General features: G+C 42.8%; 1 protein-coding gene across 1 annotated transcript; it reads right to left on the bottom strand.

Moving 5' to 3' along the window:
* Positions 1–1,005: 1,005 nt before the first annotated feature.
* LOC150049640 (asparagine--tRNA ligase, cytoplasmic-like) lies at positions 1,006–20,487 on the bottom strand. The gene is made up of 15 exons (XM_090353035.1): positions 20,347–20,487; positions 19,311–19,393; positions 15,758–15,823; positions 15,572–15,664; positions 15,395–15,484; positions 14,073–14,151; positions 12,962–13,032; positions 9,805–9,891; positions 7,079–7,300; positions 6,775–6,974; positions 6,235–6,370; positions 5,696–5,809; positions 3,203–3,334; positions 2,831–2,962; positions 1,006–1,978 (listed from the first exon to the last, which is right to left on the bottom strand). The coding sequence occupies exons 1-15, from the start codon at positions 20,387–20,389 to the stop codon at positions 1,847–1,849; spliced, it is 1,680 nt and encodes a 559-aa protein (XP_090209161.1). The 5' UTR covers positions 20,390–20,487; the 3' UTR covers positions 1,006–1,846.
* Between the last annotated feature and the right edge of the window lie 4,509 nt (positions 20,488–24,996).

The following is a 24,996-nucleotide window of genomic DNA, read 5'->3' as shown; positions in this document are numbered from 1 at the left end:
AGCACCACTTCGTTTTCTAGAGGCTAATTGGAGTTAAGATCTCTCTGACTTTAGTGCCTAGGCTGGCTTCAAACCCCAAATTTCAGAACTCAGCTTCCTGAGTACCTAAGATTAAAGGTATGAGCCACTGTGCCTATGTTTAAAAAAATTTTTAGTCAGTTGTGGGGCTTGAACTCAGGATCTACATACTGTCTCTGAGCCTAGAATACTACCACTTGAGCCACAATTCCACTTCCATTTTTCTGGTGGTTAACTGGAGATAAAGAGTCTCCTTGAGGGGCTGCGAGTTTGACCTAGTGGTAGAGTGCTTGCCTAGCATGCATGAAGACCTGGGTTCGATTCCTCGATACCACATACATAGAAAAAAGCCGGAAGTGGTGCTGAGGCTCAAGTGGTAGAGTTCTAGCCTTGAGAAAGTCCAAGGACAGTGCTCAGGCCCTGAGCTCAAGCCCAGGACTGGCAAAAAAAAAACAAAACAAAAAAAACGTCTCCTTGACTTTTCCACCTGTGCTGACTTGGAACCGAGATCCTCAGGTCTCAGCCTCCTGAGTAGAGCTACCCAGGGACAGGACTGAGGATTCTGGAAGTAGTTACCCGGCCCATGTACTCCCTTTCAGTTTAATGTGGCATCCAGATGTAATGCTAATACTTAAGAGGAAGATGAAAAGTTCGAGGCCAGCCTAGACTACACAGTACAGTAAAAAAAATAACAGGGAGGGAAGACATGTCCAAGAAATGTACTCATTACCTAACTTATCTAATTCCTTTGTACATCGCCTTTATACTAACAATTTAAATTTGCTCTAAATTCCATTTTCCTATCTTAGTACTTTAGTAATATCTACTAAATTTAATAGTACCTCATTTATATGAATACTTAAAAGATTAAAAAACTTGTGAGATACGTACTAATATGACATAGACGGTACACTCTCAGGAAACTGAGGCAGGAAAACTTTGTTTTAATGTATTTATTCACTGCCAGAAATACAGCCTATTGGGAATACAAGATTCATATTTGGGGGAGAGGCCACTCCATAAAAGCTGAGAGTCTGAAAAGTAGAGTTGAGATAGGATATAAAGACATGGTATTCAGACATCTCTATAGGTTAAAATCTAGCTGCAGAGTTTTTGTAGTGTATTCATTCTTAATTTAGCAATCAGCAGGCAAGAGAAGAGGTGTCTATCTTTATCTTGAATCAATGCTCAGAATAGTACAATGAATCACTGAAATATTCCTCCATCCAATTCATGCCATTTCAAATGTTAAGACAATTCCATTTTTATAAACCTTTCCATATCAATTCATATGCCTCCACTATAAGCATAATATGAATACAGCAAAGGTTAGTAACTGATGCAGAAGACTGTGGTGGTTACATTCTAATATCTCTTGCTGCAGTGCACTCTGATATTAGCAAATTTTACTTCAATATTACTATTTCCCCCCAAGATGTTAGCTTTGACTCACTGATACAATAAGATGATATAAAGGATACCAGTTATATGTAAAAGGACAGAAAGATTTTTAAATCACTAGAATAGCTTAGACCATAATTTAAGCTGCATATTGTATCTGATAGTGATTAGAACCTATAGTGGCACAAGATGCTGATCTATCCAGATCTAGTTCCATGTCACATACTTCCCCCTAAATATAAATGTTATCTCTTCCTAAAGCAACATCGTCATTTGATAAAGTGGGCTCAAGTTGATGATAGTAGAAATGGAAACAAAAACAGTTAGAAACAAGGGAAGATTTGATTTTAGCATTTTGGTTCTTTTGAGAGGCGTGCTGTTCCGTCCATGAACTGTATTCTTTTCTTCATGTCACAGGAGGAAATGGTTATGGCTTACAGCGCTGCACAAACCGAGGGTACAAGCACACGTCTCGGATATGATACCTATTCAGAATCCACGTGAGGAACCGTTCCAAGCCCAAGCCATATCCTCCGTGGGGGCAAGTGCCATATTTTCTCTGGTAAATAAGAGACAAGGTAAATGCTTTGATTAGAATTTTATCTGAAAATGTTAGCAGTAGCTCATACCTGTAATTCTAGCTACTTAATCTAACAACCATGGTTCAACTCTAGGAGATTCTTACATCAAACTAACCAGAAAACAAAACAAAACAAAACAGAAACAGAGGAGAGGAGTTGCTCAAGGGAAAAAGTACCAGCTTTGACAGCTTTTATTTTTTTTTCCAGTCCTGGGCTTGAATCATGCCTGAAATTTGCCCTTGGACTTTCTCAAGGCTAGAGCTCTATCACTTGAGCCTCAGCACCACCTCTGGCTCTTTTCTATGCATATGGTACCGAGGAATCGAACCCAGGTCTTCATTCATGCCAGGCAAGCACTTTTAACACTAGGCCAAACTCCTGGCAAAATGGATTTTTAAATTTTCCCTATTTTTTTTAATTTTTTCCACTTGTGGGCTTTGAACTCAGGGCCTAAGCGCTATCCTTGGACGTTTTTCAGGGCTCCAGCACTTGAGCCTCAGCACCACTTCCAGTTTTTTTCTATGTATATGGTACCGAGGATTTGAACCCAGGCCTTAGAGCATGCTAGGCACGCACTCTACCACTAGTCCAAACGCCCGGCTAGCTTTGACAGCTGTGAGCAAAGAAGGTAAGCAAGAGCTTGAGGCCTTGAGTTTAAGCCCTAATACTGGCACAGAAACAAAATGAATTCAGCCCATAATCTATGTGCCTTCATAAACCCCGTGTAAAGAAACCATATAGTATGAAATTAATATAATCTTATTTACGACACAACTAGAATATTACCACTATGAAATTAAATACAACTCATTGAAATACTGTTTTTTTACCTGATCTGTGTACCAGTAGTAGGGAGTAGGATCAATTCCCTCCCTCTTGTAGCCTGCCAGAATCTCCTCACTGTCCCAGATACGCATAGAGCCTCCCACAATCTCCCCAACATTGGGCATCAACACATCCACCTGTAAATATAAGTGGAAAAAAAAAAAGAACATATTCACTAGTAGACATTAACAGTGTAGCATTATGTAGAGTTTCAGTGAAAATTACTACTAAGCAAGTACAGTTAAACTAAAGCACTTCTTAAATTACTATCATTTTTCTTAGATTTGTAAAATATTTGCCATGAGCAGTAGCATTCTAAATGGCAGGTCCCATTCCCTTAAAAAGCATAATTGTTATACGCTGAGTTATAAACTGACAGATTCAGTAAGGCGGGAATCCTCTGGACATCGCTGCATATAGAAGGACTTGATCTCCACAGGAAATCGACACAGCAAGATTGGTTCATTAATGGTGTCTGTCATCAGTCTCTCAGGAGCTTCTGGGATATCCTGAGGGTTGAAACAAGACTTCATTAACATCCATGACCCCAAACATGAGACAGAAGTAGTTCTTTTCCCATACACCATTCCTTACTTGACAACCCAAGAATATTCATGATCCACATATGTAATTGTACATATATGCATTTGTAACCTATTCATAACCCCTATGTATATAGATATTTCTACAAAATAAAATTTCTTTCAATAACAAACATTTTGTTAATTCACACAGCTAAGATTTGCCTCTTGCTTCAGTCTATCTAAAACACTGTGTTATGTTAATGAAAGCACACCAAGATCTCCAATTAAATCTGTGGCTCAAAAATTTTCGTCCATGGCCACTTTTATCAAACTCGAAAGGGAATGTGGTTCACTTACTCTCAAGGAACAGTAGGTACATGCTCTAGGACACCATGGATCTACATTTATACAGAGGACATCATTGACCTCACTGATCTGTAAGTTTCTACATGGCTTGTTTGTTCATAGCTGACACTGGGCTACCAAGTAACTAAGGCCAAGCTACTAAATGCTGCTACAACATGAAATAACCAGGAAATGCTAGAGGATGAAGCAAATGGATCAGTTTTTCTCAAACCACCATTTAGTAAGCCACACACAGATTCATGTCAAAACTAAAAACCCCCGCCCCACTAATAAATGACTGAGAGAACTGAACAAGAGTCACAAATTTGTGTGAGATCGGTATTGGAGCTGAACAATCATGTTCCACGAGGTTCCTGGGAGGGCAGAGCTGAAGGAGACAGAAGAGCTTCGTCTCTTAACTTACATTTGTCTTCCATCATGGGATTCTGTGGCCCATTAACCTGGTGGAAGGTATTAGCACATTCAGGAATGCCTGTGGGCCTCAGGTGCAATGGACTGCCATATAAAGAGGGTGTCCCGTCCCATGGTCCTTGCTTGGTGTCTACCTCATGTAGTCCCCATGACTTTGTCAGAAGGAGGTCACATACAAGGTAGAAATGAAGAACTGAGAGCCTAAAGATGGACCCACTGAGTACACAGCAGGTCAGGGCAGAGGTGGGAACTGAGTTCTCCAGGGGTGTGGACACAGACTCCAGAGCTGTGTTGGCTCCACTCAATCATGTACTGCTTTTCTAAGCACAAGCATACCAAAGATTTCAGTTCAAAGCTCAACATTTCAGTTCAAACTTGTGTGGCTGCACACCACAAACTCAACTCACAAGGCAGCAAGGGTAATTTAGAGAGTCCTGCCTGCATTTTGCTTGTCCTCCTTATAAATTCTTACTAAAACCCAAAGCAAAACTCTAGTTAGCATCTGACCTGAAAAACAACTAGATCTGCAAATGTTACATTAGGAGTGAATGAGTAAATGTACAGTCTGGAGTACAGGAATAATCCATACTCCCAGGTACATCCAGATTTCCAGCCTCGGTTGATCTGGGCACCAGGACATCTTCCTCACCTTTCCTCTTGATTTTGATTTTCTCCATATATATTTGAGTCTCCTTCACAGGAAGTATTTTGATTTTTTTTTTTTTTTGGTAGGTCTTGGGAATTGAACTCTGCCTAGGCAATGTCCCTGAGGTGTTCAACTCAAGGCTACCACCCTTACCCTTGAGCCAAGCCCCACTTCCTATTTTCTAGAAGTTAACTGGAGATAAAAGTCTCAGGTCCTATTGTGCCAGGGCTGGCTTTGAACCTTAATCCCCAGATCTCAGCCTCTGGAGTAGCCAGCTGTAAGCCAGCTGATTTCCATGTTTTTTTGTGCTAGTCTTGGGACTTGAACGCAGGGCCTAGGTCCTATCACTGAAGCTTCTTTTTGCTCAAAGTGAGCACTGTACCACTTGAACCACAGTCTTTCATAAGTAGTTTACTGGAAGTGAGAGTCTCATGGCCTTTCCTACCTGAGATGGCTTCCAACCACCATCCTCAGATTTCAGCCTCCTGAGTAACTAGGATTACTCATGTGGACCACCAGCGCACAGTAGGAAGGATTTTTAAATCATTATTGTGAAGAAATGAATCCCCTTAGAAAAAAATACTTTTTCAGGAGAAAGCAAGCGTGTGTGTGGCAACATTTTGCATGTAATTTCAAATATTTCACAGCCTGATAGATATCCCTGTCAGACTGGAAGCTAAAGAGCAATCATGATAAGCAAAGTGGGCTAAAAACTCCACTGATCAACAGTGGCATGGTACGTTTCTAAAGTTCCCTATGATGAGACAGCAGACAACTCCAAGAAACTGGTTCTGTGATCATTTGTGGGGGGACAAGGAGAGGCTTCCTGCATTACTAGTTAACCAATCAAGGGCAGCAGTCCACGTAGTCTAAGCAGCAAACAACCTCCTCAGAATCAATGAGAAGAAAAGGTATGACTATACCTCCCCAAATTCATAGAAAGTCCCATCTTCTTTCTTTACGTTGTGTTCTTTCAGCCACACAATAGCATCTGAGTAGTTCATCCGTCTAAAAGGCCTTTTGGGGGGCTTGAAGTTCTCCAGTTAAGAAGGAAAAAAAAAAATCACAATATGTATAAAGAAACCACCACACTAATGACCATTCCTGCCAATTTATCACTTAAATTACAAAGTTATTTCAGATTAAGAAACAACATACGTACTCCCTGTGACTTGCTAAACTAAATAAAGATATTATAAATTAGTGGCAATCATTAGTGTCAAATTTTTGTGTTTAAAATACCAGGCAGTTGGGCTGTGAGCATGGCTCCATTGGAAGAGTACCTGCCTATTTAGTGTCAGGCCTGAGTTCAAACCCCACCATCAACACAGAGGCACATATACAGGCACACACACGCATGCACGCAAACACACATAACTTGCTTCAACTCAGCAAGCCATCAACAGCTATCTGTAGCTATCTAGTGTGATGACCCCAATGTCTTTCACAACACCCCACCTACCGGGTTGAGGTCATACACTATGCTGCCTACTGGTGATTTCAGGATTCTATCAACCACGTCGCACACCAAGTCCTCCAATCGGTTGAGGAGGTCCTCAAACGTCAGGAAAGGGCACTCGGCTTCCACATGAGTATATCTGAAAAACGAGACACTGGCTCATCACCACTCTTCTTTTACACTGTTTGTCTCCAACAAAGATGTGAACATTGGCAAACTGCTGAAGTGTAAACTTTGAACATTTCTAGCTTATTCCCAACACCAAACATCAGTTAGGCTATGATATCCTTTTGCTCCTTGGTGAGTAACTTCTAGTTGATTCTTTCACACACAAGGACCAACGCTAAGTGAAAAACAAGACCTTAACTGTGGCCTAAGAGGTGAGACAACACACCACAACACAACAAAAGAAACAAAACCTATTCTTCCACTACCCTCTGGATATATCAAATGTTTTCATATAAACTTTATTGGCCTGTATAAATTCTTCTTCCCTAAAGATACTGTCTAAAAAGAAATGGAAGCATAAAGACAATTTCATACTCAGAGAGATGCCTTCGTGTTCGGGACTGTTCTGCTCTGTATGACTGTGCAATACAAAAAACATCTCCCAGGGCTGGCAGGCAGGTTTCCAGGTACAACTGAGAGGACTGGGTCAGAAATGCCTCTTCCCCAAAATAGTTGAGCTTGAAGAGCGTGGATCCGCCTTCCACCTGCGTCTGCACTAATGTCGGGGGAGTGACCTGTTCACAGGAAAAGAGGCCACGAAGTTCTGCGTGAGCATCCCTCTGCTGGTTTGCAAGGAGCAAAGAAGCATTGCTGCAAAAGCTGAGTAACACACACTCACCTCACAGTACCCCCTGTCAAAGAAGTGATCCCTGAAGCACCTGGTGACCATAGACCGCGCTTTGAGGATTTTGGACACGTTTTCTCCTCGGATCAGCATGTGCCTGTTGTTGAGCTGCACATCAACGTCAGACTCTTCATTGATCAAGTTATCAGCTCCTCCAGCTGGGGCTAGCCCCACCAGTTCCCAGAAGTCACAACTCAGCTCATGGCCCCCCGGAGCCTACATTTTAAAAAGCAGAGTAGAGAAACAGACAGAGCCAGAGAGAAATTAAAACTTACACAACTGGAGGCTTAGGTACAAATTTCTGGGAACCTCTTACTTTGGGAAACTTCATCAAAGACACAAAATTTAATCTCCTATCAATATTTTAACATTCAATAGTTCAGAGCAAATACATACATAAAGGAGAAACAAACTAGAAAACAACTGTCATCCTATAGCCTGTAGTAACTACTATTATTACTTTGTATTTTTCTAGCCCTTGCCTAATGTTTTAAGGCTTGGCTCACAGTAGTTACACTGTGGTGGGTGTTTGTGTAGTCTAACTTCAAAAATTCCCCTAAATAATTCCACTAAAAGCAATTTATTTTAAGAGCCACAACACATTCATGGAATATACAGTTATCTCAGTGCCACATATTAGATAGAAAGAAACATAATAACAGTCACTCCATTCTGCATCACATAATTTCCAAGGGAAATTCAGTGAACTTAAATGAGACACTTATTCTTACCAAGGCTTTTTTATTCAACTTGACAGCTTGCTTACCACATTTCTTGTTAGTGAGGGCTGTTTGCTCCCTCTTGTGGTTAGCATGTCACACCAGTTTTTCTAATCACACCAATTATTTGAGGTCTAATTACCAAGAGATAACTGGAACAGAATTAGGTTATGTTTATATGCCTTTGGCTAAAGAAAACAACTTGAGTTTAATTTTTTTTTTTAAAGAGGCTTTCAGTCGTGTTAAGTCAAGCTCACAGAGACAAACAGCTCAGAGAAGATCTGCAGAAGCTAGATCTGCAGAGCAAAGCATTAAAATACACTGGGAAGTGATAAAATTGTACAGGATTCCAAGCATTTACATTAAGACCAAAAGATTCTCTTACAGGAGGAACACAAAGGTGCAATGCGCCTATGTGTATTACATAAAAATAATATTTTTGAAAATGAACTTGATGAAATGGGAACAAAATGGCTTTAGTTTTGTTTATTTTCTGCTCCGTTCATTTACCTATAAAGGAGGGGACAAATAGTAAAAACATGTAGTAGTAGTAGTATTCACTAGATTTTATGTTGAAAGTGAACTATACAACTGTGGGTAGAGATGAGAAGCAAGCTGGGATATAACTTATGTAACTATAACTCCTCTGTACATCATCTTTATGACAACTTCAAAAAAATTTTTAAAGAAAAATTAAAAAAAAAAAAAAAAAAGAACCCAGGGCCGGGAGCGTAGCGTAGGGGTAAAATGCTTGCCTAGTATGCATGAAGCCAAAGAGTCAATTTCTCAGTACCACATATACAGAATAAGTTGGAAGTGGTGCTGGTTCTGATGTGGTAGAGCGCTAGCCTTGAGAAAGCCCGAGGACAGTGCCCAGGCCCTGAGTTCAAAGCACAGTAATGGGCAAAAAGAAAAAGAAAGCCAGATGTGGAGTGGGGGTAGGGGGAGGGAAATAGGGACCAAGACATGAGAAAGGGTATCAATGTATGTGAATAATGCACCTTGTATCTGGTGAATATAATGTAACCCTTGTATTACAATAAAATATATATATATATATATATAAAAGGGAAAAAAAGCCCTACTATTAAAGACACTTCACAGTTGTATAGAAAATTTTTATTTTTTTTCACTTATAAAGAAATTTTCAAATTCTATTCTGATAGTTTCATATTTGCTTGTTCTTTCCTTCTCTGTCCTTTCCTCATTTCTTCTTTCCTCCCCCCTCCCTCCCTTCCTTTTTTTCCTTTGTGTCATGGGGCTGGAACTCTGGGCCTGGGCACTGTCTGTGAACTCTTTAGCTCATGGCTAGCATTCTACCACCTATGCCACAGCACCACTTCAGGTTTTCTATTGATTAACTGGAGATGAGTCTCACACAAAATGTTGTGCCCTGGCTGGCTTCAAGATCTCAGCCTCCTGAGTAGCTAAGATTATAGGCATGAGTAAACACGCCCATTCCTCAGTACCACATAAACAGGTGTACTATGACTCAAGTGGTAGAGCATTGGACTTGAGCAAAACCAGCTCAGGAACGGTGTCCAGGCCCTGAGTTCCAAGCCCCAGGACTGGTCGTTACAGGGATGAAACCAAGCTGAAGTTTAATTACCACTGGAGTTGGAGATGTTTAGGTCTGGAGTTCTGTCAATACTATTATTTCAGCAAATGGGCTAGTTGCTCAGTACCATGAGATTTCATATATTGTAAAGAGCTGCACCCTATCTGACAGCTTTCAAATTTGTAAACCACATGTTTTCCATCACGGATATGATATGAAGCAGGATGAAATCATGACCAGATGCAACTCTCTACCTTGGGCTACCTAACCCTGAGACATACAAAATCTATTTACAGATAATGAAAAGGAAAGGAACACTACATTAACCAGTACCTCACATTTGCATATTTACAGGCCCAACAAGCAGAGTACACAGGAAGACAGTGCAGAGCAAAGAATTAAACACACACCCATTCACCTACTGGGAAGGTCAACCCACTTACCTGTTTGCCCTTTGGAGTAAGATTTAGCATGCCATACACTGCCACACTGCTCTCCGTGGACAGGACCACTCCATTGTAACACTGACACTGCAAAAAAAAAAAAAAAAAAAAAAAAAAGTCCAAATTAACTGATTCATGCTGATGATAAAATATTCTCATATATATAAAATTACAGTGATTATTACAGAGAAGTTCTCTGGTCAAATACCAATTAAAAAAAAAAAAAAGGAATGTGACTCGGGTGCTGGCAGCTCACACCTGTGATCTCAGCTACTCAGGAGGCTGAGATCTGAGGTTCAAGGTTCAAAGCCAGCCCGGCACTGAAGACCATGAGACCCTTATCTCCAATTAACCATCAGAAAACTGGAAGTGGTGCTGTGGCTCAGGTGGTATGGTGCTAGCCTTGAGATGAAGAGCTTAGGGACAGCTCCCAGGCCTAGAGTTCAAGGCCCACAACCAAAAACACCAAACCAAAACAAAAGGAATTGTGGGGCAAGTCACATCAAGGGTAAAAGGCCTACCTAGTAGCCCAGTGCTCACTTCCTGGTTTTGGAGAGCCAACCTGCCTGTCTCCTGGTTGGGAGGTTTGGCTATGGTTGTGAAAATAAGGCTACCTCAAACCCGTGGATTGGCCTGGCTGCCCTCTCTGACCGCATCTACCTCCCCCTGTCCTGCCTACTTTTGTGTTAATAGACAATCCTGCTTCTTACTTTAGCCCCTGGTATCTTCCCATTAAACAAGTCTGCTGTGACATTCTCCCTGGTGTGTCTGTGTCTTCCCTCTGGAGAAGGGAGGGCTGGGTGAAGGCAGCCAGCCGGCCCTATCCTTTCTAAGTTTCGTCTTAGTCGCGGCATGTTCTCTTTGCCCTTCCTGCTGGTCAGGAGGCAAAGAGTGCTAAAAACCTCGACAGAATGACAGTGCCACTAATTAATATTAAAAATTGCTTTCTTAAAAAAATTTTTATTGAAGAATTTATTAACGTAGAATTTAATCAAAATTAGGCTAAGGATTTGTATGTCATAGCAACATTTATTTATGAAATAAAACATTATGTCTATAGAGTTATAGGTTTTTATATCTATATAGTTATGTTCATATTTAAAAATTGCTTTTTAAAAATTTCACCCTTTGGAAGAACTGGGTTTTGAACTTAGGGTTTCCCTCTTAGTTGCTAGTCAGCTATATCATGGAGCTATGCTTCCAGGAAGAATATCCTTTTTTTAAAAAATGAGATTTCTGTCTATATTTCACTAATAATGAGTCCATATGCTTTTAACTCTCTCTGGCCAAAGGTTTATTGATTAATCAAAGAGAGATAATGTTTACTACACAGAACAAGATTTTGTGAGTAATGCAAGTAAGACCTACTTACTGGGAAGGTAGCTTATTTGGCTTACTGAGCATACACTGAAAAATATCCATTTTAATGGAAAACGTGCCATAACGCTATGTATTATACAATGTTTCCTTCCTTTCTTTTTGGTACCAATACTGGGATCAGTGCTATCCTTTACTGTTTTCACTCACTAGGGCTCTATCATTTCACAGTGGAGCCACAGCTCCTCTTCTGGCTTCTTCTAGTCAACTGTAGATAAGCGTCTCAACAGACTTGCTTGGCCAGGGTGGTATCACACTGTGATGCTCAGATTTGAACCTCTTGTGTACAATGGACTATAGGTATGCAGAGGCTGTGATGCTCAGATTTGAACCTCTTGTGTACAATGGACTATAGGTATGCAGAGGCTCGTGGTTACTTGTAACAATGACTCAGACATACAATGGTTGTCCGGTAAAATCATATTGCCCAGGATCATTCGCATGGCTGAGTTTGTAAAAGTATCAGGAAAGCCCTGATACTCACACGGAAGGTTGCTTACCAGAACATTTTCAGAATGAAAGCCACACATGAAAGAAACATATGATTACAGGAAGACACATGTGTATATGTAATGTTCGTGCCCACTTTACATACATAAAGTATATATACCACTAGTTCTCATTGCTTTGAAATACTGAGTTTTTGCCTTTACCCATTTTTTGTCACACAGTAAATAGAGCTCACCTACATTAAGAGGAACTATACAAGAAAAAGCCAACAAGAGCACTGGTAGGATACGACCACTGCACATGCAAACCCTCTAACCAGAAAAAGGCAAGTGGGCACCACAAGCTTCCTGATCAGATAACCAATTGGAAGAACCCAGGTCTGCACAGTAAGTAGTGAAGTCAAAAGTAATCAAACATGACTCCATTCTACAGAACACACAATGTACAGAGGGATGAGTTAAATGATACTACATCCAGAGAATCTGGATCTCCAATAAGAGAATTGGGCAGAAAAAAGAAAGAGAATGAAAAGAGCACGTAGCATAAGTCTGATGTTGGTTCAAACAACCTTGAGCCAGGATTAGTCATCCAACACTGGTCCTGAGGATGGGTGGTAATTTCTTCTTACACTGATCGGTCTATATTAGGCTTGGGGAATGCTCCATAGCAGAAATTCCCTCCCCTAGCTATATTAAGACCTAAGTAACATTTTGAAAATATTTCTGAAGCAGGGTGGAATGGCTCATGACTGTAATCTTAGTTACTCAGGAGGCTAAGATCTGAGGATCAAGGTTCAAAGCCATCTTGGGCACAAAAGGACCTGAGACACTTATCTCCAATTATCCTCTAGAAAATGGGAGGTGGGGGTTTGGCTCAAGGTAGGGTGGTAGCCTTGAGCTGTAGAGCTCAAAGACAATATCAAGTCCTGGGGTGGGGGTGGAGGTGGGAGTTTTGAGCTAAACAGCTCACGGACAGAGCCCAGGCCTAGTTCAAGCCCCAGGACCCACAAAAGAGAGCCAGTCAGGCAACTCTGTGAGACTCTTTACCTCCAACAAACTTCCTCAAAAAAGGCTGGAAGTGGCATTGTGGCTCAAGTGGTAGACTGTTAGCCTTAAGCAAACTGAAACTTAGGGACAGCAGCCAGGCCCCATCCCCCAAAAAAGAAATTATTTATGATATACACAATGATATTTTTCATCTAGGTACTGAGAATGGATATAATGAAAGTGTAAACACAAATATAGATCCTAAATTCCCCAAACTAAAAGAGGACCCAGATGGGGAAAACAAAATCTCTTATTTTCAGCCGTAAGTAAGAGAAAATATTTACCAAGTTATCTGATAAGACACACTGAAGATAACCTGTACCATCACGCAACACTAGAAACATTAAATTCTTTCCTAAAACAAAAAAAAAGGAAACAGGATGTCAAGGAATCTCTAAGGCTAAGCATGGAAACTCAAACCTCTCAAAGGGCCCCTACCCCAAGTGTTGTTCTCTGATAATACTGCTATGCAGAGTCTTAGTCCAACATATTATTTACACTGTAGTGTACTTTCAAATCTTTTGTTGTGTTCATAATACACAGGATATGACACTAGACAGGAACAAACTGTTCCAGCTGACTTCCTTCTATGCCCAGAACAGTGCTGGACACAGAGTAGGAGGTGCATGAGTCCTGTTGAACAGAAGCACTGTTTTCCAAACTGGTGCTAGTACTGGGGCTATAATATAACTCAGGACTTCAACCTCTTGCTTGATGTTTTCGGCTCAGGCAGTGTTCTCCTACTTGAGCTAGATCTACGTGTTTGGCATGATGCTGGTTAGCTACAGCTAAGGAGTCTCATGGACTTTTCTCCTAGGCTGGCTTTGAACCAGATCTTAGCCTCCTCAGTAGCTGGGATTACTTTCATAAGCCACCAGGATTTGACTTTGTTTCTTTTCCTCAGAGATCTAACAATCACTTAAAATGGAAAAAAAAAAAAAAGTGCTAAAACCTAATAAAATGACAAAAAAAAAAAATCAGGACCAAGGAAGCAGAATACAAACTATGGTCAAATTTCAGGATAGAATTTGACCTTCCTTTTATATATTTCCTGTTCATTAAATAACTGAAATTCAAACTGAAAAAGCAGATCATTGTAGTTCAAACACTTAAAATTCTATTTAAAAAATGTTTAAGCTTTCAGAAGTCCTATTACATAAGAATAAATTTAGGACATAAATGACTACATCATTAAAAAAGCATACCCCAAACTAAGCTCAAGTAAATGGTTTTAGGTTCATCTGTATCCATGACCAAGGTTAATTAAAATAAACAGGGAGTAAAATTGCATCTCTTTAAAAATTTTGCTCAGGAACAAGATGGCGCCAAAAAAACCAGGGACCCGGCCTAGGTCTCTCCCACAAAATAAAGAGGGAAGAAAAGTGTGCTACTCACCTTGTCTTCGCAGCCTGTGAACCCAGCCAAACACCTTCACTCTTTGCCCTCTATAGGCTTCTAGTGCACTGATCTTCACCTGTCAAATCAAAGTAAGTAATCTGTCAATAGTCATATCGCTTATCACATACCAGTATTTTTACTAATATTAGATGGACTATAGCAAAATTAGAAAAAAAAACACAAACAGTGCATAATTGAAGGCTGTCAGCTCTACTACAGGTTAGCCAAAAAGAATCAGCATATGGTAATGGTTAAAAAGAAAATTCAAACTTTTTTTTTTAATCCTTGCACAATTGTCACTGAGAGACACTCAGAAATTTTTCACATATTCCTAAACAAAGCCATTAATTCAAATAAAAATGATTTGTCCTACATGAAGCACCTGTTCCCCACAGCAGCAAGAATATTGGCCACAGAACTTCTTCTGTAACCTCAACACACACTGAGATTGGGAAGCTAAAGTGTAGTTTGAAAGGAGAGGGAGATACGTAGAGATGAGTAGAAGAAGGGAATGGTAACTATATGGCTCAGACAACAACCCCATTGTCCAGGAACTACAAAAAATATGACACCAGCAAAGAGATTCGGTAACTCAAACCATGTGTTTATACAGTCAGGCAATCTGTTTACGTTCAAAGAAATCACGTAAGGAGGGACAAAACGAGGGAAAGGAAGGAAAGAAGGAAGGAGAGACAGTAGGGAAGGAGAGGATTCTCAATTTTGTAGAATCATACTTTTACATTTAAAAAGAAAATGAAAATCACCAAATATGGGTGTGTCTAATGCTTATAAGCCTGGCAATTTGGGAGAGCAAGAATTCTGGACCATGAGTCAAAGCCAGTCAGTCAGGGCAAAAATATGTAACCAGAAACACAACTCAGGTGATAATCACCAGGCATGAGTGAAAAAGCCATGAGAAAATTTGAATTCATAGCCTGTTTAACACACACACAGGCACACACATTCAAGCAAAACTGAAACTGAAAATCATAGATTTTGACCTTCATATTTTATGGTAGAGAAACTGATATTGGAGATTTTCATATCACACAAGGATATACACAGCAGCTAGGCTGGAACTCCACATCAGTCATAATATGCTCAACTCCACAGTAACATATATCCCTCAAGAACCAGCCTCCTAATTCTAAACATTATTGTCTATCCCTTCTAAAAACACACACACACACACACACACACACACACACACACACACACACACACACACACACACGATCATTGAAACATGACTCTCAAGCTCCAAAATAATCACAGCATGTTTCCAAGGCCATGATACTGGAAAGTATAAACATACTTACACATTTTGGCTCTGGAAGACTTGGATCATTCTCAATAGTAATCTTCTTTGCTTCTTCCAGGTTCTTTTCTCTCCGCAAATTATCTTCTGCCTAATTTTAATAATAAAACAGTTTGTCAGAAAGGGTTTTGGGTTTTGTAACTTTAAAACTGTATACAGAAACAGATTCATTCTTCACCTCTTTCTTCTCCTGGGATTCATTCTTCATTTGCTCTCTATGCCACATTTTTTTAATATTCTTCATCTGTGATTTGGAAATAACATCCCACCTCTAAAGAAAACAAGCAAGAACCATAATTTTATGTACTGATGAAAATTCACTCACAAAAACTACTTCTGGACTCTTTGTCACTGATAACCTTACCTCATTTTCTTTCTGTGAATCCACATAAATGGTAGGAAATGGTTCTTTTCCCACTGTCATCAAAGCCTTAGAAAGGGAGAAAAAAGAAAAAGGGTTTTAACATTGTACAGTACTTATAAATCAAATAAACTTCAACTGAGGCAATTTCAATAATCTAATACATGACAAGAGCCAAGGAAAAAGCATAAGACAAAAGGGGAGGTTAACAAGTGACTGAAACAGGGTGCTGCTGCCTTTCTCTGAAGGTGTTTGCTCCACGGGGAGCCTCAAAGGCCCTATCAACAAAAAGCCAGGTGGGGCTGCACAGTGTGCAGTCTACATGCTCAGGCACCACAGAAGAAAGAGGTGATTCTAAATGTCCACAGGGACAAATGCCAAGAACAGAGAAAGCCAGCATCAAGACACAAGTATCTAAAAAGCATTCTGTACAAAACCAGGGAGGCATGAAAAGACAGTCTTGAAATTCTTTCAGTAAAATACTGGCCAAGTATACAAAAGTCAAAGCTCCATTACATTAAAGAAAAATTCAAATAAGACCACACTGAAGCACATTAGGCATTGCTGTATACTATATACCGCTGAATATTTATAGGATATTGTGGCTGTGTGTTTCAATAGCTGAATATAAAACAGAATTACCTTACTGCTTCAAACATTTTTGTGAAACTTTTTAAGTTATTAAGTCAAACAAATGTAGCCAGGGGCCAGTGCCTCAGGCCTGTAATCTCAGTTACTTACTCTGTAAGCTAAGACTTGAGAATAATGGTTCAAAGCTAGCCTGAGGCAGAAAAATCTAGAGACTCTTATCTTCTTTTCTTATCTCCAATTCACCATAAAAGTTAACACTCAGGCCTGGAGTTCAAGCCCAGGGCTGACAAACACAAAAAAGAAAGAAAAAAAATATAATGGATTATCCCTTCATGGTAGTATCTGAAGCTCATCCCAGGCTACCCTACTTTTGTTCTTGTTGGGTTCCCTACCAGCTGTCCAGCTTCTCCTGTCTTCTATATTTTTGGTGGTGGGGGGTGGGGTGGTTGGGCCTTAGAACTCTGGGCCTAGGCGTTGCTCCTGAGCTCTGCAGATCCAAGGCTACTGCCCCCCACCCTTGGACCTGGCTGTTGTTCCTGAGCTCTTCACTGAAAGGCTACAACCCTACCCCCTACCCATTTTGCCTAGCCCCACTTCTGAGTTTTATAGAGGTTAATTGGAGAAAAGAGTTGCTGGTCCTTCTATGCCCAGGATGGCTTTCAACCTTGATCCTCCCACCCTGCTGAGTAGCTAGAGTTACAGGCATGAGCCACATCGCCCGGCATCTCCTGCTATTTTTAACTACCTGGTTTCATTTCAAAGTAAAACACTGAAGACCACAGAGTTAGGAGAATTCCACAGAGGTAAAAACAAGGCAATTTTGACATCAGCTAGTTTTACTCTTTGAAAGAGGCTTAATGACACCCCAATTTCTGATTCAACTTGCAGAAGCTTGAACTCTGCTTCAAACAAAGCAGAATTTTGCTACTCAATACTCCACAAGAGGAAGGAATGAAATAGGGAAGGAGCAATCTGGAATTTGTTACACCTAGGTACTAACCAAAATTTTTTTCCTTTCTTTCTTTCTTTCTTTTTTGGGAATCTGGAATTTGTTACACCTAGGTAATCTAACCAAAATCTTTTCCTTTTTAAACTTTTTTTTTGGTGGCCATAGGGGTTGACCTCTGGGCCTGGGTGATGTCCCTGAGCTCTTCAGCTCAAGGCTACCGCTCTACTCTTTGAGCCACAGGGCCACTTCTGGTTTGGGATGGTTAATAAGACATAAGAGTTTCATGAACTTTCCTGCACAGGCTGGCTTTGAACTGTGATCCTCAAATCTCAGCCTCCTGAGTACCTAGGGTTACAGGCATGAGCCATTGCACCTGCGGCAGAATCTTTTTTTTCCTGGACAGTCATGGAGTTGAACTCAGGGCTTGGGCACTGTTCTTGCACACTTTTTGCTCAAGGCTGGCGTCCTTCTGCTTGAGCCACAGCAACACTTTGAGACACTGCTGAATATATGGTGGAGGAATTGAACCCAAGGATTTGCGTATGCTAGCTGAGCACTCTACCACTAGGCTACACTCTCAGCCCCTATTTAACCAAATTGCTACTCTATCATACTCTTTTCTATCACCCTAAGATAGTGGACATAATGACCTCAAAATAACTTCCACAAACTTCAAGATAATCTGATGAGCAAACTAAAAGACACTACACCCACACACAATAAACAGCTGACAACTGCACAGAAGCTGGCTGGAAAGATACTTAAAAGGAACTAAGAGTCAGCAACTAAATTCTGGAAGAATCTCCACCCATTCCCAAAATTAGCCTGTATGCTTTCATTTCCACACCAAAGGTCCGAGAAGTTTGATCTGTCAGTTTATTTTTTTAAAAAAGAGACAAAAAAAGAGGAAAGTAATGAATTGTTCCAATTATTTTCCTTCTTCATTCCATACTTTTTTTTGGGGGGGGGGGGCGAGGTGAGGGATCAAGGGGCTTGCACTCAGAGCCTGGGTCCTGTCCCTAAGCTCTTCAGCTCAAGGTTACCAGGCTACTACTTGAACCACTTCTGATTTTCTGATGGTTAATTGGAGATAAGTGGCTCACTGACTTTCTTGCCCAGGCTGGCTTTGAACTGTCACTCTCAGATCTCAGCCTCTTGAGTAGCTAGGATTACAGGCACGGGCCACCAGTGCCCAGCAACCATTGCCCTAAAAGGTCATCAGCCCCAACTGCACATCTTTGGTAAACACCCAAGGGACTTCATCTTCTTGTCACCTTTCCCGATCCTGGAGACTGAACAGGACCTTGCATTTGGTGGGCAAGAATTTTACCATTTACATCACGCTGCTTAAGGGGAAATGAAATTCTGGGATTAACCTGCAGAAGGTCTCACAATTACAGAAGTCTAGTCCTTATATTAGCAGAGCTTTCTTATATCTTTTATCAACTGCAAACTCAATATTTATCTAAGACTTTTTGGGCGCGGGGTGGGATGTCATTGGGCTTGAATTCTGAACCTGGGCCCTGTCCCTGAGCTCTTCAGCTCAAGCCTACTGGAGCCACAGCCCACTTCCCCTTTTCTAGAGATTAATTGGAGATAAGAGACTCAGGATCTTTAGTGCCTAGGGCTGGCTTTGGACCTCAATCCTAAAATCTCAGCCTACTGACTAGCTAGGATTACAGGTCATGAGCCAACTCCCCAAGCTACATCTTGGCTTGTACTCAGAAGCCTCAGCACTGTCCTTCAAGTTTTTCTCCAGGCTAGAGCTCTACCACTTGAGCCACAGCACCACTTTCAGCTTTTTTTTTCTCTGTATGTGGTACCAAAGCACTCTACCACTAGGCCAAACTCCTGGCCCTTCTTCAAACACTCTTAAAGCAACAAATCTGTAAACATTCCTTACTTTCACTTCTATGAAACTTCTTTTCAACCAAGAAAACATTTTTTCTGACAAGCTACACCTCCATACAAGTTAGTAGTAAACACAGTCATTTTCCTAAAGAGAGGGTATTTTACCTTTAGGCCTGTTTTAAATGGTTTCTCCTTGGTTCCATCTCCAGTGGCATCACTGCCCTCTCGATCTGAGACATACAGCTCCACTGTTTTTAAAAATGAGAATAAGTTATTAGTTACTCACCAGGAACTGTGACCTTAAACTTCAAGCAAGCTTATCCACAGGCCTCAGTTCTTTACAAAGTGCTACCGTTCAAAACAAATTAACCACGTAATTATCTTCCAAATACTCTTATTCCAAGAATATCCACCTAAACACAAGGTTTACAAATTAAGCTTTTCCAAAAAAGCTTCTACATTCTTTTCACTTGTGAGTCTGCATCTACCTACTCAGGTCACTTACTTAGGAGGCCAGGGCTTTGACATCGGCCAAATTTACATGGTTGAAGTCTTGGGATGTTGTATATTAAAAGGTGATAATGTAGAAAGGGACATTATGCATGCTTTAGTGCTCTTTCCTCCATCTCTACAACACAGTATTCGTCTAGAAGGGCTGTGTATGGACAGAATAAGAACACACACACACAATCGGCTATCCCAATGCCAATGACAAGATGGGCAGCATTCAGTCTTTCCCTTTCGGTTTTGAGGAAAGTCGGATCACGAGGCAGACGGCCTTTCAGGACCGCAGAAGTTGCATCAGCCGAGGCCTGAAGTCCTATCGTCTACCCCAAGCCTGCACCCGGAGGAGGCCGTCTTGGATCCGTCCCTGGAGCCCGGGGGAAGGACGTGCCCACGTGGGGAGCCCGCGCAGAGCCCCGGGCTCGGGGCAGGCACGCGTCTGTCACGGTGAAGCAGGCCCGAGCGGCCGCCGCCGGGGACGCTCGGGGACCCGCGGGGCTCGGCCAGGACCCCGAGTCCGGGTCCGGCTGCGTCCAGGCCCTCGCGTCTCCCCCACCCCACCCCACAGTCCCACACGGACCCGGGGGTGGGGGATGCGCCCTAACGATGAACCAGGCACCAAGGCCAGCTGGAATCCAGGCGGATCAGGTCTTTACCGCGGCAGGAACCCCGCAACCCCACGCCTAGAGCCACTCACCCAGCACCATCCCGGCGGTGGCCTTCGTCACCTCCAAGGACATCCTGCCGAGCGCTCCGCAGCCGGTCCCCGCGGAGAATGGACGCGAACTCTGCAGCAGGAGCGTGCCGTCTCCCCGCCCACGGCCCGGGCTGGTCCAGGAACTCTGACGAGCTTCCGGGCTCCGTTGGGGGGCCGGAGGCGGGCGGGCGGCGCCGGCGCGGCCATGTTGGACCCGGGCATGCGTCACTTCCGGTCCGCGGAGCGGCGGGCCTTCCGGGGCCGCTTTGACTGCGCGTGCGGCTCGAAGACCCGTCCCCCCCCTCGGGTCACCACATCCATCCTCTCTTCCTCCAGTGCTGCCGGAAACTCTGCCACCCCCCACGCCGTCCGTGAAGGGAGCTCATGGTGAACAGCTGCCACGCTCACGTCACTACTCCTTCGTGCACTCCACCGCGTGTGGAGGAAGCATGCGGGGACGGTACCAGGGCAGAAAGCCGCCGTACTACGCTGGGTGAAGCCCGTTGTAGCCCGGGGTCGGCACCTCTGTCCGGGACGACCCCGGGTGTCGGGATGCCCACCATGAACGCCCTCAGCCTCCCTACACGGCGGTCTCCGCTGTGTCCTGACCGGCGGAACGAACGGTGCCGTCCTGGCGAAGGACCGCCCCCGTCTCTTCACGGGTCCTCCTTCCGCTACGTCTAGCTTAGAAGGTGCCAAGGCTCGGCCCTGACGCCCACGGGCCTCACGTCCGCCGTGGGGAGGGCGGGTGAGGAGCCGACCCGGGTTCCGGGAAAGCGAAACCGTGGGCTCCAGGTGGACTCCGAGTTACTTCCGCCTTCGCCTCCAGGGACCCTGCCCACCGACTTCCGGTTCCGGAGCCGCGCTCGCCCCGGTGCGGCCGGGCGGTGGACGCTGCACTTCCTGCTCTGAGGGAGCCAAGGCGCTGGTTGGTTTCTGGAGCAGATGGGTCCATTGCCCAGTGTTTTAACTGCGAACAAACTTCGGGGCGAGAAGAGGCACGGGTCTGGGTGAACTCTTCATATTCATCCTTAGATAATTAAAAAGTAAACTCGTCGGATGCAGACTCTTTAAGGTTAAGGAATAATTAAGATCCCGAAGCCAGGTGCTTTGCAAATACAGAGAACTCTCTTTTCTGGTCCCCTGGACCATAATCAAATCCCTTGAGCTCCCAAACTACAGAGGTTTTGGTCACACAACAATAAAAACCCTTCGCTGGAAAAGTGTGAGGATGGAGAAGAGTCAGGAACACCAAAATGCGGGGTCTAGGCCTGACCCTCAGCAAGTCTACTAAATTCTAATGCAAATGCTATTGATGATCATTTGCTGTTCTTTCCAGTGATCTTGCAGCTAACTATTGAGGGCTTCCTACCTTCCCCATCCCTCACTCTCAGAAGCATCCACAGCAGTCCCCCAGCATGAAAGGCCTCAGGCTCTCTGCACACCCTTCCATTGCCTCAGCTCTCAACAAATGGTCTGTGTTTTATTTGAAGCCATGTTGCCTCCCTTCTAGAACAAATAGTGTATTCCCTAGTGTCTTCTGGATTCCTCACACCTCCCAGTCACTCTAGTCAGGGCAAATAACATCATGCACAATCATGCTTGGAATTGTTCTTGCTTTTCTCTTACATCTTGTTAGGTACTCACACTTGAAATCCCGGTTGCTTTATTCTTTCCCCTAAGTTGTGTTTCCTGCTCTCTCTATTGAAAGTTGCCATGACCTTTTGTTAATTTTGCAATTTTCTTTGTATCCTATTTTCTGGAAAAATCATACACAGTATGAACACTTATTTTCAGTACCAGTACTCAGTCATGAACTTCAGTAAATGTTTTCACCCCCAATCAATATGGGTGTACACACATACACACACCCACACCCACCACCTACCCCCCACACACATACAGAGTCGTAGACAAATTTTGTAAATTTTATTTTTTTTGTCTTTTTTTTTTTTTTTTTTTTTTTTTTTTTGCCAGTCCTGGGCTTGAGCCAGGGCCTGAGCACTGTCCTTGGACTTTCTCAAGGCTAGAGCTCTACCACTTGAGCCTCAGCACCACTTCCGGCTTTTTCCTATATGTGGTACTGAGGAATTGAACCTGGGTCTTCATGCATGCTAGGCAAGCACTTTAACCACTAGGCCAAACTCCCAGTCCCTGTTACCAACTTTTTTAAAAAAAAACCTTTCTCAGCTTCTGGTCACACAGAAGTTAAATAAGGAATTTGAAGATAGGTGGGAATTCCCCAATGGGTGGTAACCAGAAACTTACTGGACTTCCCTAGACTGGTTTCTTTATTACACAGTTTGGCTCAGCAGAACTGTTTCATAATGAAACTGAAAGTTGACTCCCAGTGGGAAAATTGACCTCTGTTCTACAGGTTGACTTTTTATCCCCTGGGAGAATTGATTGCTTATGAGAAATGTTACACTTGAAAAACTCCTCCCCTGTTGAGTCCATCAGCAAGATCCATTATATTGGGTTTACTGAGGGAAAAAAATCCAGGTAGACATCTTGAAGTAATGATAACTTTTTTGACTTCCCCAAAATCCATCCCCTATAGGCATTTCCCATCTTCATGGCAAAGGAATACTTAAGACTGGGCTGTAAATTCCCTGATGCAAGCTCAGATTGCAAGAGCAGTTAAACCAGGGGGAGTTACCAGAATTCCTCCTTCACCCAACTCCCTTGGCCTGCCAGGAAACTCCCTCCCTTTCCTTTGTCAGCCAGTGCGCCAGAAGCCCACCAGATGATAGGTCAGTTCAAATAGCAAAAGTGTCAGTGGTTGCCCCAGCCATCACTCAAGTATGTTGGGATTCCATTGGCCACATGTGTATGGCCAAGCCCAACCATATGGCTGGTGGCCTATAAAAGTAGCTTGTGGACCGGGAGTTTGGCCTAGTGGTAGAGTGCTTGCCTAGCATGCACGAAGACCAGGGTTCAATTCCTCAGTACCCCATATACATAGCAAAAAGCCAGAAGTGGTGCTGAGGCTCAGGTGGTAGAGTGCTAGCCTTGAGAAAGTCCAAGGACAGTGCTCACGCCCTGAGCTCAAGCCCAGGACTGGCACACACACACAAAAAAGTAGCCTGTAAGAGTAGGTGGGGTCGCTCTCTCACTCACATCTTCGAGATGGCCCTGACGGGTCAGTACGATTCTCGATGCTAGGCACAATTTTGTGTCATACTCGTTCCTTTGATCTCGGACCCTAATATTGGGGGACTGGACCCTAACAGAACTATTGATAATATTAGGAGCACAAGGATTTGTTTCTAAGCAGGAGTCTAAAGAACATTGTTATTCTTTATAGCATATACAGTTAGTTTGGAAGTAGGACCCTATCCTAAATTTGGTAGGAATGCTTCTAGGTTTTCTAACCATCATTCTTTGTCTCTGTTAGCATGGATAATTGTTATAGATGCTTACATATGATTTTTAGTTTTTGAGACACAGCTAGCCTTGTGTGAAAAGAGCTCGGGGCAGTACTGTTATGGGGTCAAGAGGGAAAAAAATCCAGGGAGACATCTTGAAGTAATGATAACTTTTTTCACTTCCCCAAAATCCATCCCCAGAGTCCACCTCACAGAGATAGTCTCATATAAAAAGGTGAATTTATTGGGGAAGTAGATCGTGAACTGACCGGCCAGGGACACAGTCCAGACTCGGGAGCTGACACTGTGACCCTGAGCAGCTCTCATGCTGGGTTTTTAAGTGCAAAACCCATGTGGTTGAACCTTGCCACACACAGGTAGCCAATGGGATAGTTACATACACAGAGGGACCATAGTCAGTTCCGGCCACATGCAGGTAGCCAATAGGGTTACAGCCCAGTCTTTGAATTTACCTATCACCTTAGTTGGAGTTGGTGCCCAAATTGGGAAAGTCTCCACACAAAGCAGGCCCACCCCCACCCAAGCAGATATCCCTCCTCATGGCGGGTGGGGAGAAGGTCAAGGTTGCCCCTCTCTGGAAGGGCAAAGTTGGCTGGGCTGTACCACTGTCGACCTTCCACAATGGGGCGGGGAACTCTTAGGCATTCTGGATTGTGCCAGTCCCTGTTGCCCTTAACACTCCTTGCTCCCTTAACAGTACTCAGGTCCTGTGTTCAAGCCCCAGAATAGAACAAAAATAATATTTGCAAAAACACAATGCCACTGTCTGTCTATAAGCATGAACAGGAAGTCATCCAGAAAAGGAAGGAATTGGGTTGCTGTTCCAGTTAAAATTTGTGGCTAATGGCAAGTCTCAATTGGGAACAATTTGTGATTTTGCCGGAATAATATTACTGAAATTTTGTGAGGGTTTTTGCTTTATTTTGTACAAATTTTTGTACAATTAAAAATTATCACTCCCTATAACCTGTTTTAATTCCTTTTGTATCTCTCTACAGATTCTTTTTTGTTTGTATTGTGGTGTTCTCTGGGCTTTACCTCAGGACTTGGGCACTGCCCCTGAGCCTTTTTGCTCAAGGTTAACACTACCAGTTGGGCCATAGCTCAACTTCCTTCCTTTTTTGTCAGATAAATGAAAAGTCTCAGGTTCTTTCTTGATCTGGATAGCTTCAAAGCAGTATCTTAAGGTCCTCCTTAGTAGGTAGGACTATATGTCTGAGCCACTGGCACCTGGCATCTTTCTACAGATTTTTGATAAAGG

This window comes from Megascapheus bottae, chromosome 19 (assembly GCF_031878675.1).
Source record: "Megascapheus bottae isolate mThoBot1 chromosome 19, mThoBot2.hap1, whole genome shotgun sequence".
Lineage (NCBI taxonomy): Eukaryota > Metazoa > Chordata > Mammalia > Rodentia > Geomyidae > Megascapheus > Megascapheus bottae.
The sequence above is the reverse complement of the archived record's forward strand: the minus strand, read 5'-3'. Positions and strand labels throughout refer to the sequence as shown.

Coding starts and splice junctions, on each gene's coding strand:
- LOC150049640 (XM_090353035.1), bottom strand. CDS start 20,389: ATGTCCTTGGAGGTGACGAAGGCCACCGCCGGGATGGTGCTGG. Junction 15,824..19,310: donor CATTTAAAACAGGCCTAAAG/GTAAAATACCCT, acceptor TCCCTTTCTAAG/GCTTTGATGACAGTGGGAAA. Junction 1,979..2,830: donor ACTACTGGTACACAGATCAG/GTAAAAAAACAG, acceptor CTTATTTACCAG/AGAAAATATGGCACTTGCCC.